This window comes from Mycena indigotica, assembly GCF_014461135.1.
Source record: "Mycena indigotica strain 171206Taipei chromosome Unknown Mind.scaff0003, whole genome shotgun sequence".
Lineage (NCBI taxonomy): Eukaryota > Fungi > Basidiomycota > Agaricomycetes > Agaricales > Mycenaceae > Mycena > Mycena indigotica.
The window spans coordinates 1,361,843-1,389,243 of NW_023503002.1; the positions used below are offsets into that span (position 1 = coordinate 1,361,843).

A 27,401-nucleotide genomic window follows, 5' to 3' on the forward strand; every position below is an offset into this window, starting at 1 on the left:
AATCATCATACAAACAAACGGCGACACAGATCGTTATACTCCGAAATCGCCCGGTAGCGCGGACTGCACCCTTCGAATTCAAGGAAGCGCATCGACAATTGAGCCCCGCCAAGAGTAACTGCCAACAAATTCAGCCTCTTATGTCGCAGGCGTGGGATAGGCTTACACAAGTCATAGAACTCGTCGTTTGAGAGGTCGGGTTTTGGGGCATGGGTAGCTTCCACCGGAATCCCGAAGCGCTGGCGGAGTTTCATGAGTTTATGCTGTCAATGTTGGGTGCATCTAGTACCTTTGGATACACACGATGGGTTGTCCTTTGTTGGAGGTCGAACGCAGCAGCGGACCTATCAACATCTTGGTCGTCCAAATACTCTTGGAATATCGATTCATTGTCATGACACGCGTCGAGTGACTCGAACACGCGAAGCAATGCGGGAGATCGCAGGCCTTGCGTGAATACGGCCTTCATTTGCACATCCTGTGCTTGGTAAGCTGAGGTCAATAAAGTCAGAGGCAAATCTACCAGACCAGAAACCCTGTTATATTTTTCCAGCAAGACATGGATGGTTTGAGGACCCCACTGCGTTTTGACGCTGCTGTTTGGGTACCAGTGCGTCTGCCATGCGCTTGTCTGCATTAAAATGCTCGAGAACCGGTTCTCTCTGTTGAGCAGTGGCGCCCAGTCAGTAAGACACGTCTTAATGCCGATAGTGTCAGCCAGATTAGCAGCGACGACACGGTCGAATGTAGCATCTGCAAAAGCCGGCAAAGCACCGACACTGATGCCTTTCGCAAGAAGGCCGGCGTCGAAAGAGGTCACATGGATGTCGATGCGAAAGTCTCTGACGCGCTTCGCGAATTCCCGCAGCTCATGCTTGACGTGGAAGAAGAGGCAGCCAAGGATATCCGAATCGGGGTCGACGCCATACTTGAGTCCGGAGTACTTCACGCCGGTCACGTCCCACCCAAAAAGCGGATTCGCGTCTTCGGGGACCAGCCATTCCCCCTGCGAAGTAAACAGAAATCTGCCGTGATCAGAGGTTAAAAGTCTACTTGATGGAGCAAATACCGATTGGGCTCGGTAAAGTTAACCGTGTTGTGGGCAAATGGTACCAATATCCCTGTTTCTTGGAATCGGTGGAAGGACATTCGATGCGCAGGCTTCAGCGTCGCGTAGTATTTCTCTCGAAAATCAAGCTGGTCGGGCGAGAGTGTGATCTCCCTCATGCCTTTCAAGGCGGTTGCCAGAGGGTAACTCGACTGACACATTTCCAAAAGACGTTTGATGCCCGTCGATGGCTGGACAGAGTAAAGTTTTCCTTCGCCTCTTGTGTCGAGAGAACGTTGGAAGGACAAGTCTGCTTCATGCTCTCCGCCGCCGCCGTAGATGAAGTCGACACAGCGTTTCACGTAAGCCGCCCCGGCTCCAGGAAGTGCTGCAGAATAAAGGAGATGCGTGCAGAATTCCGCTGCTTCCTGAATCATCTGTTGGAGTCCACAAGAAAAATTGGGAAGGAAAACGGACCTCGAGAGAAGGCCCCGAACTGAGCAGGATGAAGAGAATAACAAGAGTGCGGTTCAGGAGAATGGGGTTCGTGTCGTTGAGCAAGATATCGCAGTAACCCGTGAAATTATGTGGGAGACTGTTGACGGTCCGGATCATGTCGCGAATGTCTGCGCTGGCTGCTGGACAGTCAATTACTCAATCGAGTGTTTAGGAAGAATTGAATATACCAGGGAAGCAGAGCTTCAAATCGTCAAAGGCTCCAGACTGTTCTTCGTTATTCTTGATCTGTAGACAGTCCATGGCAGGAACATTTCCCCACATATCATGCGAAAGCCGGTAGAGTATGACCGAGTTGAAAGGGTGGAGAAATATAGGCTCGCGTCCTTCCACAACCCAAGCAGGCTGCCAATTCTTGCTCAGATATGGATGCGTACATCGTGGGCGATGTTTGGACCAATGGTGAAGCTTGCATTTCTCGGAGCAGTACTGTCCGCAATGAGGCACATTATTGCTGAACCAATGGACCCGCTCACTTTCACAAGATGGCACTATAAAGATAGTCAAACAAGTTAACCATGCAAAGGTGATGGCTGACCTGAGCACAAGTCTTGACACCCCACTGCGAGCACGACTTCGTGTTACCCACATTAGCACACATCAACTGGGTTATTGTGGCACCGTCTGGAGCGGACCCCAGGTTAAACGACATAAGACTCTCGAGACTCTCGAATTTATCGACGCCTCTGTCTCGAATGTCTCGCAGCTTGCGCAAGCCAGTGAGCACAGCGCTGAACCACGGCTTTCCAACCATGGCAAAGAGAGGAAGAGCTGGAGCGTAGAGGATGCCAAAGCATGATGAATTTATGCCAAGGTCGCTTCGGCTTCGAGATGTCGTCGAGAAACTGCAGAAACTGGCGAGTTTACGAGCTATATATGACTTAGCCTGAGAATTATAGTTCGGGCACGACCGAGCCTGAGCACTTGCCTCAACCGCACGTCTAGTTTAAATGTAAGCGGCAGGTTGTGGCTTTTGAGCGAGACGACTCGCGTGTAACGGAGAGCCAGCTGCAATTCATGGTTAGAGCTGAGAAGACGCTGTTAGATCCACGCCAAAGATTGAGCCTAGAGTTCTGAAGGGCACGCGGGCAAGCACGCAGGGTAAGCGTTGATTGCATATGCGTCAAGTCACAATCAGTCACAGTGCACGTGCTTACTCCTCTCCTTGTTTATAACCCTTTCGACGCGTCCGACCAGTCATCATGAGCAGAAGGTCTGCTTCACCCATGGAAAACCACCTTCCGGACGAGATTTTGTCCGAGATTCTGTCACCTGCCCTCAAAGTTCCGGACGAAATGTTTGCGGACAACTGGTCTCGGCCATCACCATTCGCCACGTACACTGAATCGACTTCGGCATATCTTGTCGTGTCCAAGTCATGGCTACGTGTTGCGACGCCGCTGCTATATCACGTGGTGGTGCTCCGGAGTGCGGCGCAGGCAAAGGCGCTTGCACGCGCGTTGTTGAAGAATAAAGAATTGGGTCGCTTCATCAAGAAACTGCGCGTCGAAGGCGGATTTGGCGCGTCGATGCATCAAATCCTTAGGCTTGCGCCTACTATCACGGACATTTTCCTCTCGCTCGATATCTACTGCACGGACAATACCGACGGATTGTGCAAAGGGCTTCCACTCATCAACCCACGACGGCTCATTCTGCAGCACGACAACTATAGGCAAAATCCGAACAAATACTTTAACGGCCTCAATGCTAAACTTAAAGAACTTTTTGGCTCGCAGTGGGATCAATTGGTGCGGTCACCGACATCTTGTATCACTTCTTAATACCTTTTCTCAGATCTCAATTGCCTTACCCTCCATGGGATACCTCAACAAAATTACGCCTTTGGTCAAAGCTCTCAACAAGCCCAAGCGCATTGAAATTCTCACCCTTTACAACTGTTTCTGTCTCAACAGCGCCATCAAAATGCTCGACAAGTGCCCTATCCGTGAAATCAATCTCACATCGCCCGTTCGGGACCGGGACATCGACAGATATGTGGAAGACACCTCACTGAAGAGTAAGCTGAAGTATTCACCCCTACCGTGAGTCTTCCCTTTTGAATTGCGTGGGTTGTAGAGCTCAAACTGTTGTGCTAGAAATACCGGTGGACCTCTCGACCAGAATCCGGGACTACCAGATTCCCTTCCCTCCCTGAATCCTTTTTTCGTTCCCATGGTTGGTGTCTCAGCGGAGGTCAGCGATAGTATCTGGTCACGCATCCTGCAATTCTCGATGTCCACTCATCCGGGCTATTCTCCTCCGTGGTCGAGAAAGATGTCGCATAAGCTCTCCCTCCTTCTCGTCTCCAAACAATTTTATGTGAGTAGCTCCGGCCCGGGTTATATAACGTTGACCTTGAACACATCTAGCGCCTGGGCCTCCCCCACTTTTATACTAGTGTTGTTTTGCGCTACGTTCGAGAGTATGTGAGCTTTGCTGACGTCCTCACATCACATCCCTCGCTGGGCGCACATGTCTCCTCCATCTGCCCCAGACGCGACCACAGCAACATCGACTACGCCTCCATGTACGACTCGGACGACTCAGAGGACTCGGAAATCTTCGATATGGCCCACATATTTTCTCGCCACGGGCCTGTTAGGGAGAAGCCCTCTGACGCAGCTATTGCGACTGCACTGACTACGATTTTCTCGCAAACCCCCAACCTTGTCAGTATCCAGTCTCACTCTTCCACCGAACGGACAATGTATATGGGTGGGGACATCATGCGCCTTGACTGGGCGACGTTTGCGACCATCGCTGAATGCTCGGGATCCAATCTTCAACAGATTTCCATCGCGGTCAACAACGAACCAGCAGAAGTTGGAAACGCATTGGACATATTCGGAAAGTTGACGGCCGTGAAGAAACTGCGCTGGGACAGCACGATCGTCTTGAACCCAACCGAAAATGTGGCGGACTATGCAGGTGTTCTGCCGCAGCTGGAGAAACTGGAAGTGGAGATAGCGGATCCCTCGTTCTTCCACCTACTTTCTCGGATTCAGTATGCAAATCATTTTATCTTGTCCCAATACTCTGTACTGAATCTTCGTCAGGCCACCGAACTTGCGTTGTTTAGTTTTGCGCCCCGAACTTCGTTTGACCAGCTCAAAGCTTTTTACGCAATTTAACTGGACAGAAATCAGTTTATCTGCACAGGCAGCCGGCGACCTCAAGAGCAGCGTTCTGGATGTTTGCACAGACCTGGAGACCCTCACAATCACGTGGCCGCGGTGGCTCTCTGTTTGTCGCATGCCTGATCTCACGCTCACCTTTCTGACCGCGCTTTAGACACCCGAACCACCCAGCTTGACGATATTCGCCTCCGAGAAGCCTGCCAAGTCATTGAAGAAGGTCGTTTTTGCAAGTGCGCCAGATGCGTTTAGGTATATGTCATCTCGACAGCTTTCAGTACTGACCTTTGGAAAGATACGACAAGAAGCTCGTCCCTGAGTGGAGCACGTTCCTCGCCCAGCTACCTTTAGACTCTATGCCGAATCTGACTGAAATATCCATGCCTGGAGTAGAATGGCCGATGACACAGTTTGTGCTTTTCTTGTCTTTCTGTGCGCAAGTTTGGGCTTAATCTATATGTCACAGGCGCGAGATCGCCAAGTGCGGCTGGATCAACGCGGCAGAGACGCTCGTCAAGTCTGGTGTTCAGGTTGTAGATGCGGCGGGCAAAAAGTGGAAGCCGCGGCTCAAAGTGCGGTGATGCTCCTTTTGGCCTTTTTTTTTCTAATACCAGAATCCACCTCCCTAATGCTACCCTAGCTCTTCTACCGTAGAAGTACTGTCAAGTGTGTATAAAGTTGTAATTCTTGCAACGCAATTCAAGTCACGTGATTATCATTTGATCTCTCCCACCTCTAGCTTTGCAATGCCTCCCCAGCAGCCGAAGCGTTCAACCTCCCGACGATCATGGACTTTTTTGACATGTCGCTTACTTCTCAATCACTGGCGCTAAGTTTGAGCGCCTACCGCGAAAAAGTGGTCTTACTTGCCTCATGGCTTCTACAAGCAGTCATCAGCCGCATACAGATACCTGGGCCACGCCAGCTGAGGGATGGACACAGTTGTCGCAAAGTCCATGGGTTCTTCCAACTCGCCGACCATCCGCCTCATGGGGCCTGCAGGCAATCCAGAGCCCCCAGTCAGTCTGGGGTAACCAGACACCGGCGTCAGCGCCCAATATCGACATAGCGACTCCCCGGAATCCATGGGCAGGCGACATACCGGCGCCTGATGCACCCGATATGCCAATGGTGCCCCTACCCCAGCCATGGGAGCAGAGAAAAGATAATAATGTCCCCGGTAGAAAAGACAATCTCCCGACGTTACCTTCGGCTCCATGGGAAATCTCGAATGTTGGGCCACTGCCAAACGACTACCCTGAACCTCTCATTGTCGCAACCAATCCATTCGATCGACCAACACGAAAGACCAAGAAACACAAGTCAGTGCGCTTCCAGCAGACACCAGACATAATACAGACGCGACTAACGCTCACACCACCACCTCCTTCTCCAACACTGCTCCCAATAGATCCTGCGAGTATACCTCTTCCTCCAAGCGAGACAAGCAGCCGCAACTCGACCGTTGAATATGGCAATGCTCCTGAAAGCATCCTTCTTGCGGACCGCGAACCGATTTATTCGTTCCCGCCTGGATTTACGCCACCCATATCCCCACGTCCCCTCCTTTATTCTCCTTCTCTGAGTCAAGAAACTCTCCCTTGGACGCTATCCTATCCATCCCAGACGACTGTTGCTGCTCCTCCTACTCCCCCGAAAACTTCCATCCATTTGGATGTGGCTGATGGACTGGAAGAGTCTATTCTTCCGCTCCCCGTAACGACATCACCAAAAGCTATTGGGCCGTTGTATCAGATAATGCAGACTCTCGGTAGCACGCTAAGGGAAGCGGCCAATGTCGAAAGTGGCCTACAGAAAGTTTACGAATATGTGATGTTTTTACGGCTCCCATCCTTATATTTCTCACGGGTCGCGCGGGTCTTCGAAGACGCGGAAACCAGTAAACCCGACATCCAACGCATGCTGCGTGCAGGGTCGAAACACCGAAACCGTAGCATGCGATGGGTCAATCACAACCCAACGCTCCTTACACCGACCTTGATTACCCTTCTTTCATCCTGGGAAGTGTTTATCGACTCTTTGATGCGAGAGTGGAAGACCCTCAACGTTGTCAGCGTGCTCCTCATGTCGTGCGTTTTTTTTTCACCCTATTTACCTTTCTACTGACCATATGTTAGGGCAATTTTAACGTTGTTACAAATCGACAGTGCCGCCCATCCAATCACGCGTTCGACTGCGTTGTTCTCTCTGATGTGCTCGCTCTTCAGCCTCTTATATGGCTGCATGTATATCATTCGCTTTGGAACCATGCGGACGATCCATAAAGCAGCAAGTTTTGCGCATGTCCGTCATCCATCATTCCGAGTTGTCCGATCTGACCTTCATCAGGCTATAGACGCCAATGGTGATGTCAACCTTTGGTGGAATGTGTGGATTATGCTTGCAATGGTTTGTAGCATGCAACAACTTTCACAAGCACTAGTTGACAAACGGATAGCCATTAACTTGGCTTGCGTGGTCTATCATCACATTTCTGGCGTCGATAATGTCGTTCGTCTGGCTGACGGGGTCTTCACAAGACTCATTCCCAGCTCTTTCTAAACCTGCTGCGCTCGGAGTCCGTCTTGCACTCACTTTTGTGGTGGTATTTGGCATCGTCTACTTCGTTCTTATCGTGCGCGAGTTCCAGCGTTACGGCGACGCGCTGGATCGTGTCTTATCTAAGGCCGGAGAAGGCACACCTGCCTCGGCAAAGCTTGGGACTCCCGGCGGGATATACGGTCCTTGGACGCCGCAACGCTGGCCACAACAACAGAGCCCGCCTTTCACTCCATATGCCAACCCCGTATTTCCTCCTTGGGCCATGCCATATGGCTCCCCTCAGAATTTTATGCCGCCGCCATCACCAGGTTTTATCCCGCCTCCAGGTTTTATGCCACAGTTCCCAGGTCACGGTTTTATTCCTCCTCCGACTCCGACTTTTATTCCATCTCCGACTTTTGTCCCATCTCCAGCCCTTTCTCCGGCTGCCTTCCCGGTGGGGGCTCCGTCATACTTCAGCGAAATGATGCCGACGTTTACTCCACCAACCACGGTCCCACGCGCGTTTTCTGAGGAGGTATCGTCGCCCACAACACACGGCGCAGAAACTTTCACCCACCCGTACTTTCCCATCATCGCGCTCGGATCTGGCGTAGGGGTGACAGATGATTGGATGAGCGAGGGCACGCAGTTTCCGGGACTGCAGTCAGAGAATCGCATTCGTTTTGCGCAGGTAATGGAGACTCTTCAGTAATTTTCCTTTTCTCATTACGTTTTGCAGGATGTGGCCAGTGCATGGAGCGGCAAGATACGTCTTGAAGGCCAAGACCCACAATCGAGTTTGGCTCCACAATATGTTACCACTGCGGCACCTCCCGCAAACCCTGCTGTTGTGCAAGAGTTTATGGACTTGTGGAACGCGCGGTATTTCAGTGCGCGGAACCTCGAGGTCACACTTGCCCAGTCGCTCTACCACCCTGCTGGTCCCGGTCAATACGTCGTCGGCATTCGGTCGGTTCAGGCACGTGACAGCGAAAAGACAAGCTCTGCAGACGAGGAGGCAATACCAACAACATCGCGGTCGAGTGTGGATGCTACATCGGAGCCAGACTAATCAACTCTAATCTGCTGCCCGATCGACCTCTTCTTCGACTGACAGGGCATATTGGCCTGCATGGCCAGCCGGGCCTCCACATACACTACAGCCCTGCTGCATCGGCATCTGCTTCCACTCGGTCTGCCAAATGCCTTGCAAACAACTCGGTTGTATTCAGTAAGATAGATGCCAAGCAAAAATCCAGAAAACCGACGGCCATTGGCCGCCGATTCTCGAGAGCTTGGCTGGGAATAAAGCCAATGTTATCTCACCAACGAGCAATGGAAGGGAATGACTTGATAGTTTGGGCTATCGATCCGTTATTTGCACTGGATCATTGGGATTCAACATAGCCAACAGGTGGTTGGACGGTGTAATAGACGACCGCATTCATTTCGGCTGGAGGATATTGGCCTAGGTACTCTTTAGCCTCTGCCGTCGTCGCTCGATTATCGAATAGCCGTGGCCTTTGCCCGTCTTTCATTCGCGAGAGAGAAGTAGCACGCTTTAATCGTGCCACGGCAGCCCTTCTCTTTCACATGGTGAATGCTTTTGGCTCCATTGTGGAAAGAGAATATGGGATCACATGACTATGAACACTATTTAGTTTACCAACCCTCTCCTGCTCCATCAACCCAGTCTGACTGCAAGTAGCGAAATGACATGCCCTCGCGCTGAATGCTCTTGAGCACAGACTGAACTGCGTCTGATGCATCGTCCTTGCAGCGGATAGTGACATGTTTGAGGGTAGTGCGCGAGTCGACCATTTCCTTCAACGCCTTGGCGTCAGCAAGCGACCAGTTATCGGAGACGTCCTCGTCTTTCTCGTCATCTTCGTCGTCAAACTCATCATCGTCATAATCAAACTCGTCATCTGGCATTATAATTTGTATCCGCAAAGATTCCAACTTGGGGCATATTGTCTCAGTCTTGTCTCCTCCAACTTGAATGCAAAGGCCGTCTATGAAGCTAGACAGCCTAGAGCCATTTCCACCGTCATCAGCACTGAGTTCCCAATCGTCCTGGTCAGTGATGATCGTGGCAAACACCTGGAGGTGCGTGATACTGGGGAGCTGAGCAAGTAAATCGAGTGCATCGAGGGAATCCGTCACGTGATTGTCGTCGATATATAGACGGAGCCAGGTCAGAGAGCAGTTGGAACGTTTAACAAAGTCGGAAACAAGTGAAGCACTTGCATTAATGAGGGAAAGATGGGTGAGCTTAGGAGCAGTAAGGAGGCGGAGGAAGACAGCTGATGACACCGTACTTCCGCTCGAGTCCATGCAAAGGAGAATTTTGAGATGCGTGAGCTGCGGAAATTCAATAGAGCTGGCGGCCTCGAGCTGATCCTCCAACACTTGTGGATAGGCGTCCCAGATGTCCAAAGTGCAGTCAACAAGAGTCTCAGACGCGATGCGCAGAAGTTTCAAGTCTGAGCTACCGCATATTTGGAGACGGAACCGAGTTATTTGGTTCCATGGGAGTTTCAACCCAGAGTATCTCCCTTCTGAGACATAATAGTCTTTTGAACTCAACTCCACATGGCGGAGTTGCATCAAGCGGCGCTCGACTGGCGTAAAGCACGCCTCAATGCCGGAGTCAGCCTCCCCATGCAGCCATCCAATAGTCAGTTTTGCGATCCGTGGACTATGTTGCAAGATGGCTTTGAGAAGTTTTATGTACGCGTTGCGGGAATGCGGAGAAATACTGGACCATTCGACGACGACGTCGAGGGGTGCATCGCCAGACCGTTTGAGCTGGGCATTAAGCGCCTCAATGGGGAAAAGCGTGCCGTAGTTTGTTCGTGTGGTGCTGAACGGGGGGTGGAGAAGATAAATCGAGCTCCATAAATGACGGAAGGTAAGTGCGGCACTCCGCCATGAGCGACACACCATCCCAAGCCTCCACGGCGCCACTGGAACCCGAAATTCCCCGCCTATGATTCGCGTGAATCCGCCTTCGATGTCTTGAACCACAAAGAAGAAGATTGCCCCCAAAATCTCTGTCGGCAAACGTCGTAATTTGGAGACGACACTTTTATAGGTTATCATTCGGCGTTTGAGGGCTTTTTTTGGCTCCACCAGGCGGTGTCGAGTCGATTTCTTGCTGGGCAGCAGTGAGAAATGCGCGGATAGATGGCATCTCGGTGTCGAGTGGCACTTCGTTTGTGAGGACAAGTTGTTTTAGAGCCAGAGAAGGTCGACTTTTGAAGTCAACATCAGGAAGGCCCAACGCTTCATAGGCCTCTCTCTTGGTCATCCGACGAATTTGCAAGTTTGAGTTTGGCATGGTGGCGAGAGAGAACGTGCCACGATCACATGACCAACCTCCACATGCACTAAAGCCAGCAGGCCTGCTCCATCTTCGCCTGGGTCACGTTTGGTGAGGTTTGACCGCATACGCCGGGGGCCTCTTGTTACCTCACAAGTACAAACAAATACAAGTCTATTAGTAAGAGTATATCTCCGAATTCCTCTCGAGCCTTATTTGAGCTTGGCAAACATGCTTCGCGACAGCTCGACGGTGGCTATCTCCGCCTCTAATGTTTTCCTCTGTGGTTCTCGTCAGCCAAAACAGGGAGAAAAAGAAGGCCATACCTTGTCAGCCGTACTCAATCGCACATTCTCTGGTACACTTGTCTCGTAGTCTGGCTGCGACTCGACCTTGACGAGTTTTTGGAGGTTTGCGCGAGAAGCCTCCAGCCTCTTGTCGCATTTCGCAATCTCAACGTCAAGATCAACCAGTCCCCTCACAAGCGCGTGAATCGCGATCGTAGTTGTCACGATAGTGCCTCCGCAGCCTTCTGGGATGTCCTTCACGTCCCGGACCACCTTTGCGCTCTTGCACCCTTTGATAAGCGCAACAATAGACGGTAATTGCGGCTCAAAGAGAGCTGCCTCCTCGTCAGACTGCACGTGGAGGAACACTGATAACACATCAGAAAAGCTTCTCAAGTTAAGGATAGACTAACGTTGGATATCATTTTGGAGGTTATAGGAAGCTGCAAGCGACCGCCCCGTCTTGATGGCAGAGAACACGAGATTGAACTGCTGCTCAGCCGTCTCAAACACAGATGCCGCGTCCTACTTCGTGTTAACCCGACCATCAACATTTTTCAGGGGCCAACTCACGAAAACGGGGAATGCAGAAACCATGATGGACGGGGTCGTGTCGTTTGGCCTCCGCGGCAGGCGTTGCCAAAGCTCCTCTGTCACGAAGGGCATGAATGGATGGAGTAGGCGGAGGCCGTGGTCAAGACACGTATATAACGTCTGTTGCGAGGATATCCGAGTTTTGGTAGGGGAAGCCTCGTCAGTCATTGGCTTCATGACTTCCTGTAATGCAGAAATGAGCCACCAATAAGTACTTTCGGAGCTACACTTACAATGTAAACATCACAAAGCTCATAGAGCCAAAAGTTGTAGATCGAACTAGTCGCCCCCATAAAGTTGCGTTCCGTCAAATAGGTATTGACTTCCGATGCAGCGACATTGAGTTTGTGCAGAATCCATTGCTCGACAAGGCTCTCATTGCCAGTTGGCTGCAAGGAAAAGTGAGTTTTTCGAGAGGATCTATGTCTTATCTGAATACCGACCTTGGCAGTGGGCTCTGGGACAAACGATTCGTCCAACTTAAGCATAGCAAACTTGGTCGCGTTGAACACCTTGTTGCAGAACTTGCGGTAGCCTTCTACACGCAGAATATCGAGATTGATGTCCCGTCCTCCGCTCGAGTACGCACAGAGCGCAAACCGCAACGCATCTGTTCCACATTGGGGAATACCCTTTGGGAAGTCTTTCTTCTGGCCAGCAGTCGCCTTCGCGATCTCCTTCTCGTCAAGATTGCCCTCTTTGAGCTTCTCATGCAAGGCCTCGAGCGCGACACCCTCAATCACGTCAATAGGGTCGATGACATTTCCGAGGGACTTGCTCATTTTTCGGCCATGAGCATCACGGATCATTGCATGACAGAGAACCTCGTTGAAGGGGACTTTGCCGGTGAGACGAATGCCCAGCAACACCATGCGGGCGACCCAGAAGAACAGAATATCCCAGCCAGTTTCCAGCAGCGAGGAAGGATAAAAGTCTCTTAAATCAGGAGAGTTCTGTTGTTTTTTCAGTATGTTGTCAAACAGGAAATGGTGGGCATGCAAACATTATCGGGCCATCCCATGATCGCGAACGGCCATAAGCCAGAGGAGAACCACGTGTCGAGAACATCACCGTCCTGCTCAAGCACGAACTTTCGGTCACCGGCGAGAGCTTTTGCCCGTTTAGTGGCCTCCTCAATGGTTCGCCCAACAACCCAGCTCTTCCCATCATTTCTCTGTGTCGAATTTTAGTGCCAAGCATCGTAGAAAACAGGGACCCGTGATCATACATCCAGGTTAGCGCCTTCGATGTTGACGAAATAGGCCGGACACCGGTGGCCCCACCAGAGCTGTCGCGAGATGCACCAGTCCTGAATGCCTTCCAGCCACCGGTACCATTCGTTCTCCGATTGTTTCGGTGTGATCAAAAGTTCTCCTGCACGAGTTCGCTGGGCCAGATGAGATGGAGTAAATTAATTACAGATAAAAAAAACTGACCTTGAGCGCCTCTTCAGCTAATGGCTGGCAATTTATCCACCATTGTGGTTTGAGGACGGGCTCGACAACATCACCAGATTTACTGATATGGTCATCAAAAATCAATATCGAGGAAACCTACGGAACAAACCTGCAAATGGGAATTTGCATTGGGTTATCCTTGGTTTCGATATACAGCCCAATGTCCTTGAGTGCTTGGACAATAGCTGTCCTGACGTGGAACCGCTTCATCCCCTACACGCCAGAAGAGTCTCAGGTCCTGCTATAAAATTGCTGCGTCAAATACCTTAAACTTGTCCCCAGCGTTATCATTGAAAGTACCGTCATCGTTGAGGATGTTGATGAACTCCAGCTTATGCCGCATGCCGACTTCGTAGTCATTGGGGTCGTGAGCAGGAGTAATCTTGACAGCTCCAGTACCGAACTCCATGTCTACAATCTCATCGCAGACAATGGGCATTTTACGACCGCTAATGAATGGATGGACTGCAAATTTGCCATGGAGATGGGTATAGCGGGAGTCGTTGGGATGAACCGCGACGGCAGTATCTCCAAGCATGGTCTCAGGACGCGTAGTAGCCACAATGATTTTTTCGTCTGCATTCAGGTGAGAGTAGCGCAACATTTCAATCATAACACGCACCTGAGCCCTCTATTTGGTATGCGAATGAAACCAAGACACCAAATTCAAACCGTTCTTTAGCATCGTAACCGGGAACATTGAGAAGCGTTCGGCCAGCCAGTTGTTTCTGGTCGACCTCGAGATTTGACAAAGTTGTGTTCATCTTGACACACCAGTGAACGAGACGGTTAGCCCGGTAAATGATTCCTTCTTCGTGTAGACGGCAGAAGGTCTCGACAACTGCTTTGTTGCGTTTCTGAGAGCCGTGGTCAGAGTAATTATACTTAGGGAAAATCCTCGCTCGCCTCATCCATTGTGAACACCGCACGATCCCAGTCATAACTTCCGCCGAGACGGTGCAACTGGCGCGTGATGCGTTGCTGGTATCTGGGTTCAAGTAAGTGTAAACCTATCAAGCAACAGCATCGAGGCTCACTCATTCTTCCAATCCATGACGGTTTCCAAGAATTTTTCTCGGCCAAGGTCGTGTCGCGTCTGGCCGGTTGTTTTGAACAATCTTTTTTCGACAACGGATTGTGTGGAGATACCAGCATGGTCAAAGCCGGGTGCAAATAGTGTAGTCTTTCCGAGCATTCGATTCCTGCCATGATGAAGCGGTTGCGGGAAAGAAGGAGATAAAACAGACCCACCATCGAATCAGCCCGTCCTGGATTGCAACGGTCAACCCGTGTCCAATATGCAGACTACCTGTGACATTTGGTGGAGGAGCAGGAATTATGAAGGCGCCTTCGGGTCTGATCTTGCCGTCCACAGTATAACTGGGCTTGAAGAATCCCTCCTTCTGCCACCAGTCATACCAAGCAGATTCCACAGCGATTGGATTGTAACCGGCTGGCATAGGGCCAGATACATCTGAGCAATGGTCTGAGCCGGAAAGCTTGAGTAAAAAACGACGGACCTTTCTTGTCTCCAGCAGGTGTGGTGTTCACGAACTCTGGTTCAGCCTCCTTCTTTGGTTTCTCTTTTTCTTTGGGCGGCTTCTTATCCCCTCCAGAGGCCGCTGCACCCTTGGCGGCATTCTTCGCGGCAAATTTGGCCGCCTTTTCTAGGCGTTTCTCTTCCTTCTTTGCTACCATTAAGATCGCAACATCAGCTAGCTATTAATCGGAGGATCGGGGACCAAACCTGAAGTTTTGGAATTGGGCTGAGGCGCATCGGCAGGGGGTGTGCTAAGAGTCGACATCCGGGAGACCGTAAGCCACACTCGCGGTGGTGGTGGTCTTATGTAGGGTTTGATGAGGCCAGGAAAAACTCGCATTCAATGACTCGATCAGCTCAAAGTCCCGTGACCTGGAATTGCATTGAGTACTTTTGAGTCGACGCGTCAAAATTAGCGCGTTCGGTCGTATGTAGATTCAAGTACGCGTCAGCTGTACATTCGGACTTGTATCTATCCTTTTATTGAAGCTGACCGTGGTGAACCATCTACCGTTGCGGTCTCTTGGAGATTTTTTAATGCTCGCGACTCGGAGCCACTTGCCATGACAATGTCATGCGCCTTCCAAGCCTTCACTCCGGGTCCAAAAAGCTCCTCCATCCGTTCGAGTGGGACTTGCTTTGTTTCAGGGAGGATAAACTGAAACAATTGTGTGGGCATCAGAGTGAACCTAGTCGAAAGACACGTACATAAACGTATGGAATAGACAGAATCATGAGGGAGGCGAAGAAAAGGTAAACTCCATAGCCCATTGAGGCGAACATCTGGGGTGTAAACCGGGCTATAATAAAGCTGGTGGATGGTTTGTCAGCATCAATGCAGACTAAATGATCAATGACTTGCCCCCATAACCAGTTTGATGCTGCCTGGCACGATTGTGTAAACGTGCGGACATGTTGAGGGAACATTTCTGCACCAACTACCCAGGGGGTACCATTCCAAGTTGGCGAGTAAAATATTGCTATAATTGAGAGTCAGCCTGAGAGCCGTGGACATTCGGGGCTAGAATGTACTCCAGAGGTAAAAGAAAGCGATGGCGCTTTGCCCACCAGAAGTAATTTTGGCGCTCGGGTGTTGAGCTGGCTTCGCGATGGCGATATATGCCCCGATATAGTACATCGCAATAGCCCCTCCAATGCTCCCACCAAGAAGGACACCACGCCTGCCAAATGAGTCGACCATCCAAAGCAGCCATACAAGTGATCCAACAAGCTTGACTATAAATCCATGAGAACTATCATGATTTTAATTTGGGAGGAATATTCTCACTCAACCCGTAAACCTGGTTCATACTGAGCATACTTGGATGGTCAGAAGCACTTAACCTACTCACCCCAGTCGTCAATAAGCTCGTGCTCGTGCCCGTTATGCCAATAGAACGAAATATGGTCGGGCTGTAATAGTTGATAGCATTAATCCCAGTCGCATTCTGCCACATGAACATCGAACTGCCTAGCAGAAGCCGGTAAATGAGGTTTTTACTTGAGAAAACCGTTTTAATTGGTCCAAAAAAGCCCACGCCGCCCAAGTTCAACTCGTGCACGATAGCGGCTTCGATTTCTGCGTACTCTTCAACGACGTAAGGATGGTTCTTCGGCAAATTTCGTAGTTTCGCAAGGTTAGAGAGCGCTGAGGCATAACGTTCACGAGACACGAGCCATCTTGGTGATTCAACTAGAAAGAATGAGCCTATGAACAGCAGTCCCCCTGGCTGGGTTTGAGATCAGTTGTTTCTCTGTCTCTCAAGAATCGACGCGCACGATCAGTTGAACAGCGAAGGCAATGATCCATTGCTTGTGACTTGGCCCTAGATGTTGGGTAACACCATAGTTGATCCAAAAGCCTTTCAACATATTCACAAGGATTTGAGATAATTCTATGTTGAAAAGCCTTACCGATGACTCCGCCTACTTGCCAGCAAAACTCGTACAATCCAATAAGCCGACCTCGAATGGCCGGTGGAGCGATTTCAGCAACGTAAATCTTATAGCGTCCTTAGTCGTCTTGAGAGTAAAATTCTAAGCGAAAGAGGCTTACCGGTGCTAGATTTGACGCAATGCCAATTCCCAAACCGACGATTATTCGGCCTGCATATATGATCGGAAGCCCCGTGGAGGAGTTGGCGGCACATTGCAACGCTGCTCCTAGAGTAAAGATGCCGCTAGACACAAACAGCCCATATTTGCGCCCCAGAAGATAGCCAATAAGATAGCCAAAGAAGGCCCCAAAGAAGCATCTGCAACAAGCAGTCACAAAAATTGTGAGGCATCGATGAACACCTTACCCTGCTTGATAAACGGACACAATATTAGCCGAGATGAAGTTGAGTTCCGAAGACGTCTTTGTGGTAAGACCAAACTCGTTTTTGAAACTTGCCAGACTGATTGAAGTGCCAATGAAGGCCGAGTCATAACTACAGGCAGATGAAGCGTGTAGAACAATTCAATATAGGGTTGGCCAACCCGATCCTAAAACAAAGACGTTTTCTTGTGAGCATACGATTGTGAACAAGGATCACATCACTCGCATTCTGTTTGACTCTTTAGTATACTCTGCTCAGAGGATTGCACAACTCACACAGCTGCCCACGTCGCGATGATCGCATTGGCGTAAACCTTCCAGTTGTATACCTCAGCAGGCGTTTCCCGATCCTCGAGGCGCGAAAGCTTGACCATGATGAATGTGAGAGGCAAAGGAGTGGTCGTGAACAGAATTAATAGATCCGCTTCCCACTCACAGTCCACGACTCCCACGATTTCCATTTCAACTGGTCGCCTGACGCGTCTGATGCCCTGTCGCGACGTGCAGGGTCGCTTAGATCTATGGTCAACCCTAATCGCGATAAGTGAAAGCAATGGATTTCGACAAGTTCTTTTGATGTGAACGACTGGAGACGCACGGCCTCAAGACTCGGACCCCATTACTTCAGAAAGTGATCTGAGTCTGGATATCGAGTCTTTCTTTAGACTGCTTGTCAGGTGTAAGCCTCTCTCTTTGGTCACGCGGTGGAATGCGACTCACCTTTCTACTCCAGACTCCTGCGTCCATCGCGATAGAACATTATTATATTGTCGATTGGTTGCCGTTTCACGAGGGAGTGATGTGAATGTTAGAAGAACGATGTGATTGCAGTGGTACACAATAGAGGAAAGGAGTCGTAGTATTGGTGTCGTCGTCGGAGAAAAGGGAAGGAAATCTAAAGATCCTGCAAACTCTGCGCCAGTTCGTCGAGCTCTGCTTTGGACTCCTTGTACTTGCGTTCCATTGCCTGAATATAAGTTGAGCCATCGATTGGAAGAGGTCGAGTTCAACACAAACGTACCTCAAATTTCTGCTCCCATTGGTCGCGTTCTTGTTCAACGCGCTGCACCTGTCGCTCGAAATGTTCCGCCTTCACATCAACTTGCCTCAGTCTATAAAGTTACGCGACGAATCAGTGGTGTCGAGGCTGAATTGAAAAAATGAGCTCACTTTTCCACCGTCTCCTTGACGTTCTTCTCTGCAGCATCCAATTCTTCCTCCAACAACTGAATCTTGCGTGTCAGACCCTCATTTGCTTGCTTGCTAGTTTCTCCTGCTTCACGGTCCGCTTTTGAGTCCGCGATCGAGGACTCCGCCTTGTCCAGCTGAGAATTGGCGTTATCGAGTCGGTGCGACAGCGAAGTAATCTCTTGCTCCTTAGCTAGCAACTCCAGTTCCAATTGGTGAATCTTCTTCTCTGCCGTTTCAGCACGCTCGATGGCATGGTCTGCCTCCACGCGCAGCGAGTTCATTTTCTAGCATGGGCTCCAGTAAGACTCCAGCCGTAAATACGGAGGAAGTATGGTACACCTCACGAATTCGGTCCGTCATGGTGGTTGTGGCGATATCGATGCGCGTTTGTTTGGCAATCAGAGTCAAGACAAACAATCAGCTCCCGTGCTCAGACTTCCTTTTAAGGTATCACCCCCTATTCCGTAATCATTGATCGCAGCAAATATTGTTCTACCTCATCACGATTCGTGGAACTTGAATTCAAGGCCTGCACTTTCCTGGGTTACCCAGCGGCAATAAACTGCACCAGTCCGAGCTTGGTGGATCATGTCACGTTGGCACACACTCACACCCGGGCCGTGACGGTCAACAACTCTCTCAGGCTTGCGGAGGTCCGTCGTCACTGATCTGAACATTCCTCCCTCCTCACGTTCAAATTATGCAGGACGAGTTTACGGAGCGCCTGAGAGACTTATCTTTGGCGTCTAGAATATTGGCCCAGCACGGAGTCGGTATGCGCCAATAAACAAGCACAATTTTCTGCGTAACATTTTATACCAGTGGATGGATTCGGCCACATCTCTTGTCGAGACCCCCGTGCACCAGACGACCACTTTCTCTTGTCACGGAACTTGGCGCCTGCTCTCGTAGTCCCTGAGGACATTGTAGTCTGGCGGATAATAGATGCTCAGTGGGTTTTGCAACTTTTGCTTACTTTTCTTTGAATGCTCCCAGACCAGTGAACCCAGATTCTCCTCGCGGCTTTCTGGAGCGCTCTATCCACAGTGAAATATATCGGTCTGTCGATGGTCATTCTCTAAACGGCGTTGGTGTTGACACTAGTAATCTAGACAACACAAGGATGTCCATGCCGTCGTACATTTTCATTCGCCTGATGTCATACCGTTTGGCGTCGCCCCCATTCCATTCAAGGCGATCTTTCATATGGCGTCTTTTCTGGGTAAACAAGACTTGGCGACTTCTTTCTTCCTCACTCAGTTTTACAGGATCGTCCAACCCACCCATATTCGACATTGCTCAAGATTTCGGCCCTTCCACGGACATGCTGATTCGCAATACGACGCATGGCGCCTCCCTAGCTTCACTCTTTCTTCCACCCGAACAATCCCAGCTTACGAGACCTCTTGTCCTCATGCGTGGCCACGGAGCAACTCTCACCGCACCTTCGCTCAAACTGGCCGTGTTTCGCGCGATATATACGCAAACAAATGCACGCATTCTTACCAGTCTGAGTGCACTTACGGGTGGTCAATCGAACATCAAATTCCTGTCTCAAGAGGAATGCCAACAGGCAACTGAGAGTATCTCAGGACAAGTGGGGAGGGCGTGGGACGTATGGGCACGTGAGCTCGAGGACAATGGACATTCGATGTGAACTTAGGTGTTGTGAACCAATCCAATATGTGTATTATACTGAACCTGTAAAAAAACACCGTCCTTGCACCTGAACAAGCCGATCACAACCCGGAATCAGCTTTTGATGTGTTGTGCGTTCCAACAAATCTTTCTCTTTGCCCTCAAACTTGCAATAATGGGAAAGCGCAAACGGCATCACGCAGAGCCAAAGCGCTGGTATGTCGGTATGTCTGTCCTTTCAGCCCATCTAAGCAAAACTGACATGAAGTTCAAGAAGTGATTCTCAAGGCGAAGCGACAATTCAACTCATCGGGCGACATCCGCATGTATGAAGTTCGCCTCGGTGGATGGGTTAGTAGCTCGTTCTAATCTTACTCGACATTGATGACCATTCTAGATCTATTTTGTCAAGGTATGCAATGACTTCTGTCATGAAAGCTCATACAAATTGACAGTGGGCTGGATGGTCCGACGACGACAATACGTATGTGACCCTTTGCTACCCCGACTTCCTGACAATCCAAATAGCTGGGAGCCCATAGAAAATCTCCTTTCGTGTCTCTCAAAGATTCATAGATTCTGGCAACTCGGCGTGGACCAAGGTTCGCGAACTTTCATGACAAACGAGAACGGTGTCATAGTTTCTCCACTCGACGGCTACATAGGTTAGTACCTTTGTGGACCAGGTCTTGTGTTGACAAGTCGATAGAAGCAGAAAAAAAGATATTTGCGAAGGAGGTTCCACAGGCGGAAGTGGACGCACAAAACGCAAACCCAAGACGAGCGGTATCTCAACCGTTATTGCTTACCCTTCCTTCACCGATTGACTGCTGTCAGAGAACGGAATGGGTCACAGATTCCCTGTCTCCAAGCAGGTCTCCGTCGCCCAATGTAGACGAGGAAGATGTTGATGTGGAGGCAGCCCCGGCTAAAAAAGCTCGGATTGCAACTCCGCTTGAAGCCGAAAAACAACCAAAACTGATCTTGAGGATCCCCGCAATGAAACACAGGCAGATGGGCGGAGACGAAGGAATGGTGCATCCGTCGCAGTCGGCCCCTCAAGTTGAGCAACTTGAACTAACAACTCCCGTTGTGAGTGCAGTTTCAAGACCCTCCTCTATATGAATCGGACTATCAACTAAGTATCCTAACAGCCTAAAGACGGAAATTCCGCTCCTGAACCCAAACCGGAAGCCAACATGGATGACAAGGAATCCGGTGGAGAAGTCAAAAAGACATGGAATCGTCGGCAGATCAAAGTCAAACTTTGGGATGGTCCCCAAGCACTCGAATCCATCGGTAATCCCACGAAAAAACGGTTGGCGCAACAAAAAATCGCACCAAATATTCCGCACTATCCAGACAAAGCTTCCAAAGCAAGACGGGCCACCGATGTGGAGGAGAACCAAGAGACCTCTGCTCCTGCAGATGTTCGCCGCGAGACAACACCAACAGGCAACAACTACGTGGGAGAGGGAACGCTGGAGTTTGGTAGCACCATCCCGGAAATGGTGGCGAGCGATGCGATAACAACGTCCTTCTATGACGCTGGCGAAGATCCCCTTGCTGCGTAAGTTCGATATCTCGATTCCAGATGCCAATACTGAGTATTTTACTTAGCCTACGGGTCAACCATGACCATCATTTGGCCAATGAAGACCTGAACATAGACATCACTATGCTACTCACATCGATTGAGCAACAGGCATGGACAGACCTCGGAGTGGATATGCAGTAATATCTTTGAAAGCACGTGCCGATTAGATTGCTTAGTCATGTATCGTTGGTTGTGAAACACCTTCTGAATCGAGTTTCTCCTTGCCCTCGCCTTGGTTGCATGGCTGGCTGGCTGGCCATCTTTTACGCTATTTAACCAGCCCTCAAGAATGGAGGCGCCTTTTACGACTCATACTGCAAGCAAAGTTCCAGTGGCTCATCCAATGTGTGTGTGTGTGTTGGTCTTTCCTCAGTGGCACATCTCAACGTATGACAGAGAGCTTTGTTTAGACAACCTTAGAGGTCTGTAGAGCTCACCTCGTTAATTAAAACTTCTGAGCCGCACTAGACGAGATAACGACACTGGTCCAAAATGAAACAACGTACAAACAGGCTTTGGAGAGCCTACAAACCGAATTATCGGCATTTAAACGTGCTTATACTGAAGTCAATGCGGAACTCAAGACCGCTAAGATGGCATTGGTTGAGGTGCAACAAGCCAACGTGCATTTAAGAGACGAAGTCAGTCATAGGGACGACAAGGTGAGGTTTTCAAGTTCTATGTCGATCATGGGCACGCCCTCTGAACATCACAGGGAAACCGAGTTGTGATGCTGATAGATGGAGATGGTGCCATATTCTCGACCCAACTCATTTCGCAGGGCCAGAAGGGCGGCCATGTTGCCGCTCGACGATTGTCCGACGAAACAATGCAAACTCTCACCGAAAACTTCGGCGCCAGAATGTATCAACTCTGGGTCTATGTCTTCTTCAACAAACAAGGTCTTCTGAATACCCTTCGACGCTGTGGATTCGCCGCTCTGACCAACAAATTGGACGAGTTTGTCATTGGGTTTAATCAGGCTACAGAACGTTTTATCATGGTCGACGTGGGCAGCACGAAGGAAGCTGCCGACGCTAAACTAAAAGGCAACTGACTTGAATCGCCCCCTTCTCATTAGAGTGCTCATGGAAAGTCAAGGTTATCTTGAGGACGAGATACGACTGTCGGAAACCTTCAAAGTTATCTTTGGGGGTGAGCTCATACTCCGTCTATGGTCATGAACCCAAACCTGAAACAGGCTGTCACGACAATGGTTATGTGGCGAATTTGCACTCCCAAATCACCGCAGGTTATAAGGAGAAATTGATCCTTTTAAAGGGTTACGCCGATATTGCGTTTGGCATCGCATCGCTCGATCTCCCCATAATAACCATCCCCGAATTGTTCTTGAAACAGAAGTTCAGCGATGGTCCGTCCAGAGAGATTGATCCAAAGTTGGTGAGTTTGGAGCTAGCAAGCAGCGTGTGTTGAAAACTTTCATTGTCTTCGTAGCCTGTGATCAAGCGTAAGTCTCTTTCGCTAGACCTACCCCCAATTAACGCATCACCTCTAGAGAAGCCGCCTCCCTGCATTGCCTTCTACCTGAAGAAGGGCTGTAGTGCCGGCGCGTCGTGTAATTTCTGCCACGACTACGTCTTGACGGATGACCAACGAGATGAGTTTCGGAAGGCCGTTAAGAAGACGGTTTGCCCAGTGGCAAACAAAGGCGCGTCGCCTGCGTGCGATGAAGATCATGATCACTAATGGATCTTGACAGGCAAAGTTTGCCAATTTGGTGAAGATTGCTGTTATGGTCACCAGTGTCCTACAGCAACCAACTGCTTTTTTTTGAGTGAGCATGCGTGGTTTTTTACGACATGCGTTGACAAATTTTAACAGAGCGAGGGAATTGTCGGTTCAAGCAAGGTATGTATTTTGTTGGAAAATAAATTTCTTTTCGCCAATAATTACGCCCACAGAAAACATGCATATAAACAATTAAAATATTCTACCTTCACTTTATTTATACTTATAACACACTCAGTTAATGGGTGAATTTTGTGTTTCGTTCTCGAGTACTACATCATCTCTATGCTACAAAAGAATAAACTGGGTTGGCTAATAAGAGGTCCATGGTCCGATCCAGGACCCAGTCGAGTTGAGGCGTAATCTACTTTAGAGAAGACGGTTGAGGCGGCTGCGACGGGTTTTACTAAGTGCGATAGTATGAGCCACAGATCAGAAAGAGAGAGGAGACGAACCCAGCAGCCGGAAGAGCGGTGGCAGTAGCGGCCTGGGCTTCGATGCTGGACAGAATTGCGGCAATCGCAGCGTCGTTGCTGTCAACGCCAGCGTCCAGACCAGAGTCGGCTCCAGCAGCAACGCTACCAGATCCAGCAGCGTTGTCGATACCACTGGCAACACCAGTAGAATCCGCACCAGCCTGATGATTGATCAGTTTCACGCTCGATGACCAACGTAGGCCAAACATACGTTTGCGCCAGCCGCACCCTGAGAAACAAGAAAGCTCAGCACTCAATTAAAACGTCAAATGGGGGAGAAGCGTACGTTGGCTGCATCTGCTCCACCGTCTTGGCCAGCAGCACCAGCCTGACGAACAATTAACTGAATTCTTGAACAGTCGAAGCGGAGGAAAGCTGCATACTTCACCCGCGTTTGCGGCTCCAGAATTGGCTCCAGCAGCTCCAGCATCAGCAGCTCCGGCAGTGGAATTTCCAGCGTTTGAGTTTCCGCCAGCAGCTTGACCAGCCTTTTTCCCCTTCTTGCCTTTACCCTTGCCCTTCTTGCCTTTGCCCTTCTTTCCTTTTCCCTTGCCCTTCTTTCCGGCACCAGCACCAGCAGTCGCCGCCTACGCCAATCATAAGTAACTCGTTGGCTCCAAGAAGAAACAACTCACTGCGGCGTTTGCGTCAGTAACAGTGACAAACACGGTCACGGTCGTCTGGCCGCTCGTGGCAGTGTCTGTTGCGTTGCCAGTCGAGTCGACGCCAGTCTCGGTAGAGTTGGCGCCAGCAGCAGCTCCGGTGTCATCAATGCCGGTGCCGGTTGCACTGGCCGCAATGCCGGATGCGACGGCTGATCCAGCGGCTGATGCGCCGGCGTTGTCGAGGCCGCCGAGGAGTGATGCGATATCATCGGAGGAAGCGCCAGTCTAGAGGGATTTGTTCAATGAGAGTTCGCATCGGAAAGAAAGCGACATACGTCCTTGCGCGCCATCAAGGACGAGTCCACGCGGTGGGGGGCCGCGATGGCAGAGCCTGCGAGCGAGGCAACGAGGGGGAAGACAGCAAGGTTGAACAACATCGTCAAAAAAAAGGAGTGGTCGAGTAGATTAAATTCGGTTCGCGTCGAGAGGGGAGTGCGCTGCACGTAGTGTGTGTTATAGGACTAGCCAACGAAGGGTCTTTGCTGCTTGAATAAATACGACCGCGGGTCGTAGAATGGGAGAGGTGATGATGATGAAGAACAGGGACGGGAACAGAAAACGCACTGGGCTGCTCCGCCATTACGCGTTCCACTTTTATACTCCCATCGCCCTGCTCCCAAAATAAGTTCGATCGGGTATCATGCAGGTATCGTTACCTGCGGAGACTCTGGCCCCACCAGTCTGATGCACCCCCAAAATTAACGACAGAACAACGCCCTGGTTGCAAAGCAACGCCCACTCCAAAATTAGCTAATGGAATGAGCTATTCAGGGTGCTCCAAAGTAGGATCGGTATGGAAATAGTATACCACCCGACCATATCAAACAAACAAGCAGGCTATGCTTGATTCCAGATGGTCATGGAGTCGAAGACTCGGAGTCGTTGTCTTGAAAAGAGAGAGACCACGTGCTTGAGAAGGGTTTGGAGGTGACAGTATTTTTAGAACCGAATGTGCCCGTTCTTCAAGTTATCAGGCGTGGTGAATGAGATTGTTCGGAAAGTGTATGACGATGACAGAGAATCACTTAAGGTTACACGGCTCACACTTCTTCAATTCGACTGTCCTCGTCTTCATCAGTCTCAGGCAACTTGCCATCGCGTTCCGACGTTTCACTCTCGGGCAGTTCCTCAACCGCCGGTTCGTCGCCTTTCAAAAGCTGGACGAGGCGTTCAATGTGTTCTGATATCTAAATCCAAAATTAGCTGAGACGGAAGCAAATCGATGATCTGGTCCGACTCGAACCTTGTCAACTGTCTCATTTTCGTGGGTTGCCCGTACGATTTCGTAGACACCATGTTCACGCTGGTAGTCCCTGCCCCATCGCGTGTGACAGAGCAACAAAAGCGTCTCGATATGAAGTAATCGGATCGCTTGGTCAGGCTCCCGCACTTTTGTCGGTGGTAGGAACTGCAGCGCGTCTGGTAGCTTCTCCTGGTCTTCGAGGTCCAGCTCTTCAGGGCCGGCAAGGGGCAAGAGAATGTACGGAAGAGCGTCAACACCGGGGGCCGTTGGTTTAGAAGAGCCAGTTGAAACAGATTCGGAATCCGGGCTCAACATAACTTTATGCGCGGGAGCCTCGAAAGCACAGTTCCTATAACACATACTCATCATGACAAGCGCTAGATGGAACGGGCTCAAACACCCACTTGAGAGTTGACGCGACGCCTCCCCGCCGAATCGTATCTTTGTGTTCCGTAAAAGGCACAAGCTTAGCCAACGGATATTCCAAGGGTTGCTGCTCGAGCGGTTGGTGCGGATATGGTGACAGGAAGAAACTGCGGCCGGCGGGGGACTGGAGCTATTTTGAGTGATGGGACAAGAATATCGAAGGCAACGCACTGTTGTTATATTGGCAAAAACGCTGGCCAGAAAGTGTAAATTTCCCTTGCGTATTCGTGAGGATGTTGCATCAGCGTCTTCAATTTGAGCGCCCTGGACGAAAGCCTGGACAAGGAGAGGGAGGGCCAAAGCACTCCGAGATTGCCCGGTAGGATATGGCTCTGGCGCTGGCGCCGTAGCACATCGTGATTCAGCCGCAAAGAAACCGTTTGGCAAAGTCGCGTCGGGGATGATATCGATTTCGAGCGATGTGATTTCGCGACAGGCGAATGGAGTCGCTGTGAGATTTGAGAGCAGCATAGATGCCAGGTCAGCCAGTACAGACTGTGGGTTCTATGGGCGAGAAAGTGAGTCTTTTATTTCAGTGTTAAGCGGTAGAGCACGCACTATGATATACGACACGACGAAGTAGAGAAACATTGGATCTCCTATGGAGCCTGCCAGCGCAGCAGACTCGGAAAGGTTGACCAGCGCACGGAATGCATCATGAGCGACGCTCTGGTTTGCGATCAGGACCGAGCATGGACCAGGACAGTCCACACGCACCAGTTGGTCACGACATAGGATTTTGAGGTCTCGGATTACATTCTTGTCCTTCCCTGCCTGCAATCCACCCTGCTGTCCGCTGAGGAAGATGCTTCGATGAGGGGCATCTTTGACTGTTTGTGGAAGGAGGTTGGATAGAGCGATTTGGCGGACTTGCGGGTTTCGATCACGGAGGAAGGGAATAAGCTGAGCACTTCCGCGAGCTGGTTAGCGGGCGAATGGTGCTGGACGGTGATTGACTGACTTCACGAAGTTGCTCCTCCATAGATGAAGAAAAGATTGTGACTGTCACAAAATTGTTGGCAGGTTCTGTACAAGTTTCGTGGATGACGAGTACACTAGCTGCGTCATATGCGTAGGCGTTATTTAGCTCCGGATCTCGTCGACGACTTATGGAGATTAATATTGGTTTTGTCAATCTTAGACTTACCTCTTAATACTATTAATAGGCGATCATCTTATCTGATATCAGTACAGAGAGACAAACTGACTGGCTTAGACAAGGCTTAGAGTCTAGCTGGTCAGTCCTGTAATAGAAAGCATATTTGTGTCACCTAAGACGGAAAATTTCCTAAAGTAGCAGCAGAGGACCTGATGTAAAATTGACGTCGGCCATGACCCCCTCGAGCTTTCAATTGTGCGCGTGGTCGCGTGTCTCTTTTCAGTTTACGGCAACTGTCTGACGGCCGCGGCGAGTTTCTTGCAGCGTTCATCTTCCCTCTTCATTTCTTCGCCTCCACATTCCCCATCCTTGGTCCTGGACGATCTAAACCCGCAGGACGAAAGTACATCCAGTTTGGACAGTGTTCATGGCGTCATAGAAAGAAGTTGGACCTCCTCGTTCCTAACGGCCGCTGTTGCGAATGTTCGTGGGGCACGACAATCTGAATTCCGAGCTCGTTGCTGTTACTAGTAGCTATGATGACTTTCT

General features: G+C 50.2%; 10 protein-coding genes across 10 annotated transcripts; 5 read left to right on the forward strand and 5 right to left on the reverse strand.

Moving 5' to 3' along the window:
- Window positions 1-5: 5 nt before the first annotated feature.
- On the reverse strand, window positions 6-2,318 carry MIND_00312000 (DUF4470 domain-containing protein; the record flags this gene model as incomplete). The annotated part of the gene is made up of 8 exons (XM_037359977.1): window positions 6-118; window positions 167-239; window positions 290-1,025; window positions 1,070-1,476; window positions 1,526-1,683; window positions 1,735-1,993; window positions 2,041-2,055; window positions 2,103-2,318. The coding sequence occupies 8 exons, from the start codon at window positions 2,316-2,318 to the stop codon at window positions 6-8; spliced, it is 1,977 nt and encodes a 658-aa protein (XP_037222862.1).
- A 433-nt stretch (window positions 2,319-2,751) lies between these two features.
- Window positions 2,752-5,282, forward strand: MIND_00312100 (uncharacterized protein; the record flags this gene model as incomplete). Its single annotated transcript, XM_037359978.1, has 8 exons — window positions 2,752-3,315; window positions 3,362-3,609; window positions 3,664-3,886; window positions 3,937-4,571; window positions 4,624-4,810; window positions 4,859-4,953; window positions 4,997-5,110; window positions 5,168-5,282. Exons 1-8 carry the CDS (start codon window positions 2,767-2,769, stop codon window positions 5,280-5,282), a joined length of 2,166 nt encoding a protein of 721 aa, XP_037222863.1. The 5' UTR covers window positions 2,752-2,766.
- Window positions 5,283-5,574: 292 nt separating this feature from the next.
- Window positions 5,575-8,317, forward strand: MIND_00312200 (uncharacterized protein; the record flags this gene model as incomplete). The annotated part of the gene is made up of 5 exons (XM_037359979.1): window positions 5,575-6,791; window positions 6,840-7,005; window positions 7,051-7,110; window positions 7,160-7,936; window positions 7,985-8,317. The coding sequence occupies 5 exons, from the start codon at window positions 5,575-5,577 to the stop codon at window positions 8,315-8,317; spliced, it is 2,553 nt and encodes an 850-aa protein (XP_037222864.1).
- Window positions 8,318-10,782: 2,465 nt separating this feature from the next.
- Window positions 10,783-17,153, reverse strand: MIND_00312300 (uncharacterized protein; the record flags this gene model as incomplete). The annotated part of the gene is made up of 29 exons (XM_037359980.1): window positions 17,045-17,153; window positions 16,986-16,997; window positions 16,930-16,935; window positions 16,752-16,880; window positions 16,505-16,703; window positions 16,363-16,450; window positions 16,228-16,310; window positions 15,801-16,178; window positions 15,737-15,749; window positions 15,481-15,684; window positions 15,157-15,428; window positions 14,943-15,106; window positions 14,656-14,750; window positions 14,429-14,599; window positions 14,160-14,382; window positions 13,946-14,110; window positions 13,833-13,896; window positions 13,531-13,765; window positions 13,174-13,484; window positions 13,018-13,121; window positions 12,888-12,969; window positions 12,680-12,838; window positions 12,455-12,625; window positions 11,895-12,404; window positions 11,685-11,840; window positions 11,431-11,634; window positions 11,271-11,382; window positions 10,897-11,225; window positions 10,783-10,851 (listed from the first exon to the last, which is right to left on the reverse strand). The coding sequence occupies exons 1-29, from the start codon at window positions 17,140-17,142 to the stop codon at window positions 10,783-10,785; spliced, it is 4,806 nt and encodes a 1,601-aa protein (XP_037222865.1). The 5' UTR covers window positions 17,143-17,153.
- Window positions 17,154-17,663: 510 nt separating this feature from the next.
- MIND_00312400 (uncharacterized protein) lies at window positions 17,664-18,319 on the reverse strand (the record flags this gene model as incomplete). Its single annotated transcript, XM_037359981.1, has 4 exons — window positions 17,664-17,735; window positions 17,790-17,880; window positions 17,939-18,243; window positions 18,299-18,319. The coding sequence occupies 4 exons, from the start codon at window positions 18,317-18,319 to the stop codon at window positions 17,664-17,666; spliced, it is 489 nt and encodes a 162-aa protein (XP_037222866.1).
- A 328-nt stretch (window positions 18,320-18,647) lies between these two features.
- MIND_00312500 (Aldolase-II domain-containing protein) lies at window positions 18,648-19,616 on the forward strand (the record flags this gene model as incomplete). Its single annotated transcript, XM_037359982.1, has 5 exons — window positions 18,648-18,732; window positions 18,782-18,911; window positions 18,956-19,018; window positions 19,072-19,181; window positions 19,228-19,616. The coding sequence occupies exons 1-5, from the start codon at window positions 18,660-18,662 to the stop codon at window positions 19,614-19,616; spliced, it is 765 nt and encodes a 254-aa protein (XP_037222867.1). The 5' UTR covers window positions 18,648-18,659.
- A 156-nt stretch (window positions 19,617-19,772) lies between these two features.
- MIND_00312600 (Chromo domain-containing protein) lies at window positions 19,773-21,335 on the forward strand (the record flags this gene model as incomplete). Its single annotated transcript, XM_037359983.1, has 9 exons — window positions 19,773-19,821; window positions 19,872-19,948; window positions 19,995-20,009; window positions 20,053-20,081; window positions 20,126-20,262; window positions 20,307-20,383; window positions 20,435-20,689; window positions 20,752-21,167; window positions 21,218-21,335. 9 exons carry the CDS (start codon window positions 19,773-19,775, stop codon window positions 21,333-21,335), a joined length of 1,173 nt encoding a protein of 390 aa, XP_037222868.1.
- Window positions 21,336-21,483: 148 nt separating this feature from the next.
- On the forward strand, window positions 21,484-23,139 carry MIND_00312700 (uncharacterized protein; the record flags this gene model as incomplete). Its single annotated transcript, XM_037359984.1, has 11 exons — window positions 21,484-21,539; window positions 21,591-21,616; window positions 21,663-21,856; window positions 21,910-22,243; window positions 22,296-22,349; window positions 22,396-22,595; window positions 22,650-22,662; window positions 22,711-22,863; window positions 22,915-22,989; window positions 23,037-23,063; window positions 23,117-23,139. The coding sequence occupies 11 exons, from the start codon at window positions 21,484-21,486 to the stop codon at window positions 23,137-23,139; spliced, it is 1,155 nt and encodes a 384-aa protein (XP_037222869.1).
- A 173-nt stretch (window positions 23,140-23,312) lies between these two features.
- MIND_00312800 (uncharacterized protein) lies at window positions 23,313-24,461 on the reverse strand (the record flags this gene model as incomplete). Its single annotated transcript, XM_037359985.1, has 7 exons — window positions 23,313-23,349; window positions 23,399-23,580; window positions 23,631-23,648; window positions 23,706-23,747; window positions 23,803-24,006; window positions 24,055-24,309; window positions 24,360-24,461. 7 exons carry the CDS (start codon window positions 24,459-24,461, stop codon window positions 23,313-23,315), a joined length of 840 nt encoding a protein of 279 aa, XP_037222870.1.
- Window positions 24,462-25,124: 663 nt separating this feature from the next.
- On the reverse strand, window positions 25,125-26,735 carry MIND_00312900 (uncharacterized protein; the record flags this gene model as incomplete). The annotated part of the gene is made up of 7 exons (XM_037359986.1): window positions 25,125-25,271; window positions 25,328-25,676; window positions 25,732-25,877; window positions 25,925-26,257; window positions 26,312-26,422; window positions 26,471-26,656; window positions 26,715-26,735. 7 exons carry the CDS (start codon window positions 26,733-26,735, stop codon window positions 25,125-25,127), a joined length of 1,293 nt encoding a protein of 430 aa, XP_037222871.1.
- Window positions 26,736-27,401: the final 666 nt, after the last annotated feature.